The sequence below is a fragment of the Arvicola amphibius genome, chromosome 2 (genome assembly GCF_903992535.2).
Source record: "Arvicola amphibius chromosome 2, mArvAmp1.2, whole genome shotgun sequence".
Lineage (NCBI taxonomy): Eukaryota > Metazoa > Chordata > Mammalia > Rodentia > Cricetidae > Arvicola > Arvicola amphibius.
The window spans coordinates 164,756,384-164,770,148 of NC_052048.2; the positions used below are offsets into that span (position 1 = coordinate 164,756,384).

At 37.8% G+C, this 13,765-nt stretch overlaps 1 protein-coding gene across 2 annotated transcripts in view; it reads right to left on the reverse strand.

The window, feature by feature from the left end:
• Positions 1 to 604: 604 nt before the first annotated feature.
• The window catches only part of Tfec (transcription factor EC), a 67,919-nt gene continuing 54,758 nt past the window's right edge, over positions 605 to 13,765 (reverse strand). For both annotated transcript variants that reach the window (XM_038318787.2, XM_038318788.2), the window contains 3 exons: positions 8,159 to 8,234; positions 2,463 to 2,610; positions 605 to 1,583 (listed from right to left, as the gene is read on the reverse strand). In XM_038318787.2, the coding sequence (XP_038174715.1) occupies positions 1,203 to 1,583; positions 2,463 to 2,610; positions 8,159 to 8,234 (605 nt within the window). In that variant the 3' untranslated portion in view covers positions 605 to 1,202. The remainder of the gene's footprint in view (positions 1,584 to 2,462; positions 2,611 to 8,158; positions 8,235 to 13,765) is intronic.

Sequence of the window (13,765 nt, forward strand, 5' to 3'; positions counted from 1 at the left end):
CAAGTTTGAAAATAAAAGCATGAATGAAGTACTGTACACGCAAATACTTGCATTGTACTAACTGGTGACAGAAAGGAAGACCATAGGGCACTCTAAGTTTCAAGGGAAAAAGAACTTTATCTTCTCCTCACATTTGAATAAAATAAAAAGTAATTTCAGCTAACAGATTATCAATTGGCAGTTTAATATTCAATATGTAGTCAATGTTTGAGAAAACCCTTATGAATAAGAAATCTATATCTCACATTGGACATGAAAACAAATTTTAATCCAAACAAATGTTTCTAGTATGGAGAAATTTTATACTTTAGTTACTAAAATTGATTATTGTATATCTTTTGAAGAGCAAAGGAAAAGTTCGTATATAGTTTATGACATTATTCAGATAATCAGATGAATGAAGCAAAATAAAATAATATGCCCTACATGCACTATGTACGTCTGCCTTTGTGTGAAACAGGTGAGACTGGGGGCCGTGTTCCGGAGCAGAGCCCTCCCTGTGGTTCTTATCTGAAGAAGGCACAGATACATAAACGTGCAAGAAGATGCTCAGAATTAGGCTCATTGAACTGATTTTAAAAAGTCAGGATCTAATTTTAGAAAATAACATTTTAGAAACGTTTTTGCTTTATTTTGAAAAAGTCTCATGTTATTACAGACTGAGTTTCAAGTATAAGTGAAAAAATATTCATTTTACAGTAAATTTCCCAACAAGAGTCCAAGCATACGTAATATGTCCATCAGACAATGGAGAGGAAATTATCACCTAATTTGTTAGTCTTGATTCTTTAAAAAAAAAAAACAATGCTACAGGACATGACACAGAATATGGAAGTGAGAGGAGAGTGGTCTATTGCAGTCTCTTTAAGGACTATACTTCCAATAATATCTTATCATGTCATTGCTCTGCAGGTATCACACTAGAGTCATTATTAAGTAAACCACTTTCCAGGAAAATCAAATTTAAAGAAATCTGGACTCTGTAGACAAAGGAGGAAACGAAACTGTGCTCTTCAGCAATTCTTTAACATCATATTTCTTCTTCCCTCGGATTTTCCCATTGCTTCTAATCATTTTCCCCCGACGGGCAGCATAATTCCTTTCAGAGAATTAAGAGAAAATAATGTGTGAAACACAGATCATGATTGCATAGCACCAACATGTTGTTTCTTCCTGGTTGATGACTGGAGCCTGTTTGTGGCTTATAGTTCTTCACCATCCTCGGAGCTGAAGCTGCTTTGACTGCTTGCTTTGGAAACCGCAGGGGAAGTGGCAGAGAGGAGAGGGTCTGTTCCAAAGGGGCACATTGTATCACTTAGTAGCAAGCCGTCCAATCTTTGCTCCTCCTGCAAAGCGGCACTAAACGATAAATCTGTGAAGTGGGACAAAGGGTCAGAGAAGGCCACAGCTTGCTCGCAGAACTCCGGGCTTGTCCCCTGAGACGGAGTCAGTTGTTGGCAGCAGCCCACTACTGAGTTCTTCTCAGGATGGATCTGTTGTTTGGTGAGGTGGGGACTGAGATCAGCCGGGCTGAGTGAAGTCAGCATTGGCAGACCGTGAGCCCGTGCTTGTATCTCTAGTTCCTGCAATTTCCAATAAGAAGTTATAAATTGTCAAATAATGCGGTGGAAAAGTTGACATAATTATTGAAATCAAACTGGAAAGAAAACAAAACAAATTAGCTAATGAACAAAATGAAGAGGACGGCAAACTACAAACACATTTTGCAAATAAGGAAATCTGGTGTACTTACAATACCTAAAAATTACTTAAATTAAAGGAAAAAGTCCTCGCAGTGTCTGTAAACCACATGATATGTGATGGTATCATAGTGTATCGGGCTAAAGTGCACTACACAATTTGTGAAAAGTCTTCCACTTATTCCTCCTAGTTAATCTCCTGCTAGAACTCAAGAGCATTTCACTGAAACACGCTAAGTGTATGACTTGACCATGTGCCTCTCTGCATTAAAAAGAGATACAATTGTAAAGCCCATATTTTAATATTTTGTTACACATGAATAGATGAGAGGTAAAATGTAAACGGGTAAAATATGCCTTAAGGCAATGAAATTCATACCGATGTCACTGAAGAAATTAAAGAGGAGGGAGAAATTTAGTGTCCAAAATCATCTTACAGAAGCAAGTGCTTCTCTTGGTTGTTCTGTTTCTGTTTTCCAATGTGTGAGATAATACCTTGTGTAACAAATGAGCATCATTTTCTGCTTTTGGTAATTGGTTTTCACCTATTCTGTATCTACTTAAGTCATTTTGATCTTCGATCTCCAATTAAAATCTAATGGAAACATCCCAATTCACAAGCTTTAAAAGGCAGTAAATTATTTTTCCAAAGTGGGGAAAAGTTGTTAATAAGCAAATGTATAAGTGAAACCAGTGAAGAAAAGAAGTGACGAGTTAGTTATATGTTCGCTGTGCAGTGCACAGCAACCATCTCATGACAACCTGAATCCGGAGCACAAGCTGCCGGTTAGCCTGTTCTAATTTCTTCTGTCTGTGTTCTAACTCCCGGGCTCTCTGTTGTTCTTTCTGTAGCCACTTGATGTACTCCACTGATGCTTTCAGAATGGTTCCTTTGTTCCAGCGCATATCACTGTAGAAGGGGAAGATAACCTTTTCACAATTGTGCATGTCAGCAGAATTCATAAGAACTTACAAAATCTTTTACATTAATATGAAATAATGATTTACATGACTATTATTCACTCTTAGATATTATTGCTTCTGAATAGAAATTTTAATAGAATAGTTAAGAAGCCCTTATATAGTAAAATTAATCCCAGAATGAAAATAAGTGTCAAAAGAAAGTAATAAAGTGACTTTTTGTGGGAGAGCTAAATGCAATATCATGATTCTACCATTACAGTTTTTATATTTTTAGTGAAAATTGCTTTTATTATTAACTCTAAGATTAAAGTCTATGTGCAGAATTTCTGCATTAATGAACTAGCAAATGTACATTTCTGACGACTTAAGCCTAAATTTTTTAAGATCATTTCAAATGTACCAATCTTTTAACTTATTTCCTAATATGGTTGCTTTTGTTTCTAAGAAAGGAAAAAGGACATTCTCCCCTGAACGGTGATCCTGAGCGGTTGTGAAACACAGCAGAGTTGGGCAATATTGCTTTATGCAACAGAGCAAGCTTCCTGAAACCATTTAATCATTTTTTCTGCACAAACAATAACATCATTATTTTTAAAGTTGGACTCAGAGCACCATTTTTAACTATTTTAATATTTTTAATATTTAAGATAATTAATAGAAACAAGCATTTCTCAAAAGTTGTTTAAGTTTGGCATAGAAAAATATGAAAATACTTTTAATATAGGAGAAATAATAATATCGAAGTGTAGAAGAGGCTAATAGCGATCTTAATTTCTGAAAACATTATGGATGTAATGCTCCATGAGAACTATTAATAGCATTAGAAACAAGAGCAAACTAATTACCAAATGTTAATTAAAGTGCTTAGAAAATGATGGTTACTGAACCTGAAGTCCACTGACTCCGCTAGATTGGCTGGCCAAGCAAGCTCTGAGACCCTCCGGTCTCAACTCCCAGCAGACAGATTACAGGCAAGCCCATCCAAGCCAAATTTTTATGTGGGTTCTGGGATCTAGACTCAGATACTTGTGAGTGAGTAGCAAGTACTATTCACTGAGTCGTGTCCCTCACACTGAAAATTATTTACACATATAGAGCAAAAAATAAACATTTTCCCACAGTTGTTTTTGCTTTACTTTGTCTGAGTATTATATTGGAAAGAGTCCTAGTTTGTATGATTTTTATAAAATACAATAAGGTTAATAAATTACTCATTAGGGGTCAGATGTAGGAATATAAAGTCTGTGAAACAACTCTTTGAACATCACTCGTGGAAACAGGTTGGGTGGCCATGTCATTAGCAGCAACCAATGCACAAAGGGTTAACGACATTTGAGTGGCCAGCCGTCTACGAAAATGTACCAAACTACCTCCGTGTTTGCTCATTTGAAATATTATCTACTCAGTTTTCTAGAGCCACCATGACTATTAAGAACCATTCTAGTCACGGGGATTTATCTCATGGTAGAGTAACTATGGAAAGACAAGTCATTTCTGTTGTTGAACCAAGAGGTAACTGTAACTGAGAAAAACTGTGGTCTCTTGAATCGAAACTTATTTTATGTAGTAGCAGGAACCCTATTTTTGTTTCGTTTCCTCCCCTAGGGGGAAGGGCATATGAAGGGGAAGAATAAGAAACAAAGGGCATGGCCCACACCCATGCACATGTGACCAACACTAAGTGGATCTAGTTGGATAAATAAAATGCATACTATAATAGATAACTGTATGTATGTACATATATATTTGACATAAAGTTGAAAGGGGAGTGTTGTTGGGGGATATGAAAGTGTTGGGGAAAGAAATGAATGAGGGATAGGTTCAAATTTCTTCGAATACATGCATAAAATTTCCGAACATAATGGAAAAATCAAAAGCAAAGTAAGATTACAGTCAAAATAAACACTAAAACAGATTTAAATTTAAAATAAATCTACAAAATAGAGAGGGAGAACACTGATGTCATTTGACTGTTCCTAGAGTTTGCTGCATCAGTTAATATTTGAATTAGGTAAGGCTTTGCTCTTCAAATGCTTAAAAATGTTCATATATATCTACATATATACATATATGTACATGTACATGGGAATATATGATTCTCTCTTATGGGATAATCTCAAATACTGTAGGATTAAAAAATTAAAAAAATATAATGTTATCATAGAAATGAATAATATGAAGGCACATCTAACCAAAAAAGGGAGACATTGTCATTTTATTTCCCATAAGGCAATTATCCTTGAAGACCTTAATATTTTTAGGAGGAAAGCTAAAAGTCTGAAGGTAGGGTCAAGACATTAAGACCTGAGGTGTAAATTAGCATAGGATTTCCCTCAGATAAAGCTGAAGAAAATGCGTATCAGTTGTCACCTTGTGTGTGACATCCACTTTAAAGCAGCAGAATTTTAAAGATTTAATTTATTTATTATGCATATACCATTCTGCCTCCATGTATGCCCGCAAGCCAGAAGAGGGCATCAGATCTCACAATAGATGGCTGTGAGCCACCATGTGGTTGCTGGGAATTGCTCAGGACTTCTGGAAGGAATTGCTCAGTGCCTCTTCCTCTGAGCCATCTATCCAGCCCCAAGCACCAGAATTTTATAACCAAGAAATGCAGAAAACACCAGGACAAGTTTGATTTGTATTTTTCTCAAATTATTTTTCTCAACTCTAGTTTGTCTGTATAAATTTCTTTTTTAACTCCATGATTTTGATCTGGAAAGCAATAAAGTTTTTTGAATGTTTTGATATATAAAAATGACAATGTCATTGAGTTCAGCATCTTCAAAGTAGCTCTGGCCTCATTCCCCAGAGTTTGGTTTAGAGAGCTGAAAAGGTTCTCAGCAGGAGTAGCCCCAGCATGCCTGTGCCCAGGAACAGGTGACACTTAGAAGGTGAGCTCTAGGTCTTGCTCATTAAGCTTGCTTTACTGATCTTCTGTAAACATGTGGCTTCCTCCTTTTTTGGTTTGGTTTGTTTGTTTCTTGAAACAAGGCTCATCATGTGACTTGAGATTAACTAAACGTAACTATGTAGCCAAAATTCACCTTGGTCTCAGTAATCCTCCTGCCTCTGCCTTGTAAGTAGTAGAATTACAGATGTGAGCTACCACACCCAGCTATTTTCTTGAACTAAAAAACTAATAATAATTTCTCATCTTAATGGTTATCATCTACATAACAGATTCAACTGAGAGTTATTTAGTCAAACTGATAATCTCTTAATATTTCGTTGTTTTCCAATTGTACTTTTAGTTAGTTTAATTATTGCCATAATATAGTAATGCTAGTTCTTACTTTTCGTTCTTCAAATGGAATCCTGCCTTCTCTGTATTTTGCCTACAATCTTTCCCTAGTGTTTTTCCTGAAGCTTTTAAAGGATTTGTATCAGCATTTAAAATTTAACCAATCAGTCCAAATTGTTTCATAGACTAGCCATTCCTGGGGTCTTTGGACCCAGCGTCTACTCTAGTAAAATACTTTTCAAGATGCTAGATTGTAGAGTCAACCATGGCATCCTCACTGCTGAACCCCAAAGGATACTGAAGTCACTGTTGAGGTCTCAGTAAGGCAGGAAATGAAATATCCTAAAGCAAAATGTAGTGTTCAGGTGTTTGAATGACATGCTAGAAGTCATATATAGATATATAGATATATTCATCATTCAATATGTTCACAGGAAGATATTAATGTTATTTGTCAACAGATAGCATTATGAAAAATGAGAGTTAGGAGGACTGATGATCATAATGAAGAAAAAGATACTCTCTTCTCTTTAAGTCTGTGAGAAATAGATTTTTCCACATTCTAGGCTAGAATGAGACAAACAATAGCCACAGACAGTTTTGGTCAATAGTTTCTGTGGCTGTAATCATTCTCACTCATTTATATATGGTTTTTCTCTGACTTGGGGACAATATTGGCAGAGTTAAATCACTGCACTACAACCTACATAAAACATAAGGCTTGATATATCTGTCGGAAAATCTTGTCATGTGCTATACAATGAGTTAAACTAGAAAGAATTAGATTATCTAAACAACTATAATATGTTAAAGATTATAATACTTTAGTCTTTATAATGTATTCTCATATACCTTACTGATATTTTTATAAAAACAATTATAAAGGAAAGGCAATTAGTTACTATAGTTTACAGATCTATATTTTTAAATTTTTGTGTATGTGGAGGGGAGAATTGGCTCAGTGGTTAAGGCACTTGTTATTGCAGAGGACCCAAGGTCGGTACTCGACACCCACATAGTAGTTGACAAATGCCTAAAACTCTATTATCAGGGGTTCCAATGCCTTCTACTGCCCTCTGTGGCATTAGACATGTACATGGTCCATATATGAACACACAGGAGAAATATTCATAAATATAAAACATGCATGTATTTTATTCATAAATGTATTTATACTCATATCTATAAAACAACAACATAAATAAATCTAGAAATAAATAAGTTTATTTGTGTGCTGTCTGTGTGAATGTATGCAGTGTATGTCCATGTGTCTACAAGTGCCAGAAGATGCTGGATGACTTGATGGTTAGTGACAGACAGCTAGGAGCTGACCAACATAGGTGCTGGAAAGGGAACTCAGTTGCTCTGGAAGAGCAGCATTCATTCTCAACCAGACTCAGCTGGATAACAAGAGGAGTTCTACATTTAGTGGCTTTAGCAGGTTTCAGTGATTATCTCTAGAACCCAAACTTGGTCTGTGTGCTTCATTCTCTCTGTTTGGTTGGGTCCTTCTGCCACGGTCACCTTGAAGCCTGTACTTTCCAGTGTGTTAATGAAGATACATATCTCACTCATTTCCAACCTGAGTTATTTTATTGTCCAGATTAGTTATAACGTTTAGATTTAAGGAAAGACTATTTAATTTCTCACAAGTATCACTTTCTAGATGGGGAAATTGTTGATATTTGGGAAGATCATATTTGAATCATCATTCAAGCTGCAGATAATGACCGATTTTTCTACAAATGCTCTACTTTCAACATTGAAATTTTGATTACTTATTTCTTGAGATTTACAATCTCAAACACTATATATCTGGCTTTGTGTTTGCCACCAAAATCTGGTTGGCATCAGTCATCGGTATTTTACAGTTCTACTTTAGCATGCGTCTCTCTGGAGCCTGAACATATCTGACATCGTGGCAATTTAATTTTAATGGTCATATAAATCTTAAGTTGGAAGCAATGCTATTATCATAAGTTGAATATCCCAGTCATTATCATAAACAGCTTTTGACACTACCATTAAATTGCCAATACTGTTAGCATGCGGAGAGCCACTGTGATCTGAGGGCAACTCTCATACACTTATTTTGACTATCAGAAGGATGAGGCCAGGGACTGTCTTGATGCTGAAATAGATATTTCAAAGGGAGACCAGAAGAAGACTTATCTTTGCTGTAAGACGCTTCGTTTCCTGGTCATTGGATCTGTCCTCCCTTTCCCCACCCACCCATTTGTGGGACACTGAAACTACAACATTATTGTGCAAATGATTTTGAACTCACGGATCATTAGACTTTGGAATAAGAGTGCCAAGCTCCTTGATTCGGTAATTAATATTATACCTTCTTCTTCTTTCAACTATTAAGAAAGAAATATTATTGATTATTCTCATTAAAACACAGTTCACTGTTGGTCAGCTGTAAATTTAATAATCTTTAAAAAATAGTAAAGAAGATATTCCCAGTTAGTCAAAGGACAGTTTTTAATAACAAGATAAAAATTCAAATATGTCTTATACCAGCAGGAAAATTTATAATAATAGAATTGTAAATGTATACTTGCCCCAAAATGCTTTTATGTTTTGAATCCACTCACATTACTATATACATTTATACACATATATGCATATGCTTATCCTGTTTGGTTGATACCTCACTCATACACATACTGGCAGAGTATTAATGTAATCTTTCAAGGTCATTCACCATGCTTTACCCTTCTCATATACTCTCCTCAACGTTTAGCACATTGCAAATATATGTGATAAGCTAACTTGCATCTCTTGGGATGGAGAGTTGGCTTAGTGGTTAAAAGCACTTGTTATTGCCCAGAACCCAGGTTTAATTCCCAGTACCCACATGGAAGTATGGAAGTTCACCATCTCCTTGGGTATCAGGCATATATGTGGTACAACACACTCATACACATAAAATAATAAGAAAATAAATCTAAATAAATAAAATAAAACTTTCTTAAAAAGCCAGATGGTGGAGGCATACACCTTTAATCTCAACACTCAGGAGGCAGAGACAGACATATCTCTGTGAGTTCAAGGACAGGCTGGTCTACAGAGTTCCAAGACAGGCAAGGCTACACAGAAAAACCCTGTTCTGAAAAACTAAACAAGAAAAAAAAAAGGAAAAGTAAAAAAAAAATTATCTTCTGAGAGCTTGGCCTACATAGGTGTTAACTAAATGTATGTAAATTAGACTACTAGTTGCTTTTCTCTTAACTAGCAGTTATTGTGTGTGTGTGTGTGTGTGTGTGTGTGTGTGTGTGTGTGTGTGTGTGTGGACATACATACAATAGCATGCGTAGAGGTCAGAGGACATCTTGTAGTGACAACAACTCTCCTTGCACTGTGTGGATCATGGGGATCAAACTCAGGCTGTCAGACTTGGCAGCAGTGCCTTCGCCCACTGAGCCACCTCACTGGTCCTATTTCCTTAATTATAAGGTTTTTTAAACTCTTGCTTGAGTCAGACATATCTGGTAGGATTGTTGAATATGTTTTTACCTCACCAATAAATTCTGATTTATGTAGAATCAGTATATGCACTTCCGAAATGTCATTAGGTGAGGCTGTTATTACATGTACAATGTTACCCATTCGAGAACTATAGATAGAAGCCCTTCAAAATTTCTTGCTGTTTTTTTCTCTATTTATTTTCTATATATTTTCCTATATTGGCTCTATATATTTTTGCAGTAGATTATATGTATAAAGTATTGAGGCCCAAAAAAAGGCCACAAAAAAGAAAAGTATACTTCAAAAACATTGTAAAATACCTAAGCAGTGCCTGCTTGAGAACTGAGATCTGCTGCATGAGGAAGAAAGTGACTAACAAAGACCATTTGCATTCACACATCCTTCTCTGCAAAGCCAGAACCACTAGTGAGCTTCACCTGATCTGCGGGGTCAGCACATTCAAATCAGAGCACACGCAGTCACTGAGCTTGTCTGCCTCTTCACTAACCATTCTGCTTCTTTGTACATGACTTACAGGGCAGCTAAATATATCTACATAAATAAACAAAAGTAAAACTGAGAGAAAAGCATGTATGCTTTTCAGAGAGAATTCGATGACAGTTCGGTGTTCACACACTTTATCTAATCACCAATGAAACATGCAACACCAATGAAGCAAGTTCATGATTTTATCTCAAAATACATTAGTTTTAAGTTTGTCCAAAGTATTTCTCCTAACTCCACATTGTGCATACTTTCAAAAACTACTTTCTTCTTCTTAGATTCTACTTATAACATTTTACCTGATACCTAAACCACACAAAGACTCAACCAAGAAAGAGAATTACAGGCCAATCTCACTCATGAACATTGACGCAAAAATTCTCAATAAAATACTGGCAAACCGAATCCAAGAACACATTAGAAAAATTATCCATTACGATCAAGTAGGCTTCATCCCAGAGATGCAGGGCTGGTTCAACATACGAAAATCTATCAATGTAATCCATCATATAAATAAACTGAAGGAAAAAAACCATATGGTCATCTCATTAGATGCTGAAAAAGCATTTGACAAAATTCAGCACCCTTTTATGATAAAGGTCTTGGAGAGATTAGGGATACAAGGGTCATTCCTAAATATAATAAAAGCTATTTACAGCAAGCTGACAGCTAACATCAAATTAAACAGAGAGAAACTCAAGGCTATCCCACTAAATTCAGGAACACGACAAGGCTGTCCACTCTCTCCTTATCTCTTCAATATAGTGCTTGAAGTTCTAGCAATAGCAATAAGACAACATAAGGGAATCAAGGGGATTCAATTCGGAAAGGAAGAAGTTAAACTTTCATTATTTGCAGATGATATGATAGTATACATAAGCGACCCCAAAAACTCCACCAAAGAACTCCTACAGCTGATAAACTCCTTCAGTAACGTGGCAGGGTACAAGATCAACTCCAAAAAATCAGTCGCCCTTTTATACACAAAGGATAAGGAAGCAGAGAGGGAAATCAGAGAAGTATCACCTTTCACAATAGCCACAAATAGCATAAGATATCTGGGAGTATCTCTAACCAAGGAAGTGAAGGATTTATTTGACAAGAACTCTAAGTCTTTGAAGAAAGAAATTGAAGAGGATACCAGAAAATGGAAGGATCTCCCCTGCTCGTGGATTGGGAGGATCAAAATAGTAAAAATGGCAATTCTACCAAAAGCAATCTATAGATTCAATGCAATCCCAATCAAGGTCCCATTAAAATTCTTCACAGAGATTGAGAGGACAATAATCAACTTTATATGGAAAAACAAGAAACCCAGGATAGCCAAAAAAATCTTATACAATAAAGGTTCTTCTGGAGGCATTACCATCCCTGACTTCAAACTCTATTACAAAGCTACAGTATTGAAAACAGCTTGGTATTGGCATAAAAACAGAGAAGTTGACCAATGGAATCGTATAGAAGACCCGGATCTTAAACCACAAACCTATGAACACCTGATTTTTGATAAAGGAGCCAAAAGTACACAATGGAAGAAAGAGGGCATCTTCAACAAATGGTGCTGGCATAACTGGATGTCAACCTGTAGAAGAATGAAAGTAGATCCATATCTATCACCATGCACAAAACTCAAGTCCAAATGGATTAAAGACTTCAATATTAATTTGAACACATTGAGCTTGATAGAGGAGAAAGTGGGAAGTACTCTACAACAAATGGGCACAGGGAACCGTTTCCTACGCATAACCCCAGCTGCACAGACTTTAAGGGCAACATTGAATAAATGGGACCTCCTGAAGTTGAGCAGCTTCTGTAAAGCAAAGGACATTGTCACTAAGACACAAAGGCAGCCTACTGACTGGGAAAAGATCTTCACCAACCCTGCAACTGACAAAGGTCTGATCTCTAAAATATATAAGGAACTCAAGAGACTAGACGGTAAAATGCCAATTAACCCAATTAAAAAATGGGGCGCTGAACTGAACAGAGAATTCTCAACAGAAGAAGTTCGAATGGCCAAAAGACACTTAAGGTCATGCTCAACCTCCCTAGCTATCAGGGAATTGCAAATCAAAACAACTTTGAGATATCATCTTATACCTGTCAGATTGGCTAAAATCCAAAACACCAATAATAACCTTTGCTGGAGAGGTTGTGGGGTAAGGGGTACACTCATCCATTGCTGGTGGGAATGCACACTTGTGCAACCACTTTGGAAAGCAGTGTGGCAGTTTCTCAGGAAATTCGGGATCAACCTACCCCAGGACCCAGCAATTCCACTATTGGGAATCTACCCAAGAGATGCCCAATCATACAACAAAAGCATATGCTCATCTATGTTCATAGCAGCATTATTTGTAATAGCCAGATCCTGGAAACAACCTAGATGCCGTTCAGTGGAAGAATGGATGAAGAAACTGTGGAATATATACATGCTAGAATACTACTCAGCGGTAAAAAACAATGACATCTTGAATTTTGCAGGCAAATGGATGGAAATAGAAAACACTATTCTGAGTGAGGTAACCCAGACCCAAAAAGATGAACATGGGATGTACTCACTCATAATCGGTTTCTAGCCATAATTAAAGGACATCGAGCCTATAAATTTGGGATCCTTGAGAAGATAATAAGAAGGTGAACTCCCAAAAAAAGATATAGTAATCCTCCTGGATATTGGAAGTAGACATGATCGCCAGGCAAAATTGGGAACTTGAGGGTTGGGCAAGACTGGCCCAAGGGAAGATGGGGAGAGAAAAGTGTGAAGGGGAGAACGGGGGGAGCTCGGAGGAATGGGGTGCTTGGGATATAGGAAGGGTGGATATGGGAGCAGGGAAGCATATATCTTAACTTAAGGAGCTACCTGAGGGTTGTCAAGAGACTTGACCCTAGAGGGGTTCCCAGGTTTCCAGGGAGACGCCCCCAGTTAGTTCCTTGGGCAGCTGAGGAGAGGGAGCCTGAAAAGGCCAGTTCCTATAGCCATACTGATGAATTTCTTGCATATCACCTTAGAACCTCCACCTGACGATAGATGAAGAAAATGACAGAGCCCCACATTGGAGCACCGGACTGAGCTCCCAAGGTCCTGATGAGGAGCAGAAGGAGAGAGAACATGAGAAAGAAAGTCAGGACCGTGAGCGAACCTCCAGCTGGCGACAGATGGGGAAGGTGACTGAGCCCCACATTGGAGCACTGGACTGAGCGCCCAAGGTCCTGATGAGGAGCAGAAGGAGCGAGAACATGAGGGAGAAAGTCAAGAACGAGACGGGTGCGTTCACTCATGGAGACGGTGGGACAGAACTAATGGGAGATCACCAACTCCAGTTGGAATGGGACTGATGGATCATGCGACCAAACCCGTCTCTCTGAATGTGGCCAACAGCGGGGGCTGACTGAGAAGCAAAGGACAATGGCTCTGGGCTCTGATTCTTCTGCATGGACGGGCTCTGTGGGAGCCTTCTCAGCTTGGTCGATCACCTTCCTGGACCTGGGGGGAGTTGGGAGGACCTTGGTCTTAGCATAGAGTGGGGAACCCTGATGGCTCCTTGGCCTTGAGAGGGAGGGAGGGGAGGTATGGGTGGAGGGGAGGGGAGGGAAGGGGGAGAAGGAGGGGAGGGAAGGGGGAGGAGGAGGGGAGGGAGGGGGAAGGAGGAGGGAAGGAGATGGAAATTTTTAAATATAAAAAAAATAAACCATGAGGAAAAAAAATGACAAATTATAGCTTCAGTTGCTCTTGAATAAACAAGTTTTTTGTAAATTGCAAAATTTCACTAATCATTATGATTTTGGCATATTCTGTCAAGCCTAATCTCTAAATCCCCTGGCACTCTACTGGCATTCAGTAGACTACTTTTGCATTCTCTGGCCACACAGACACCAAGGAAGACCAAGACCAAGAGAATCCTATTGAATGGCA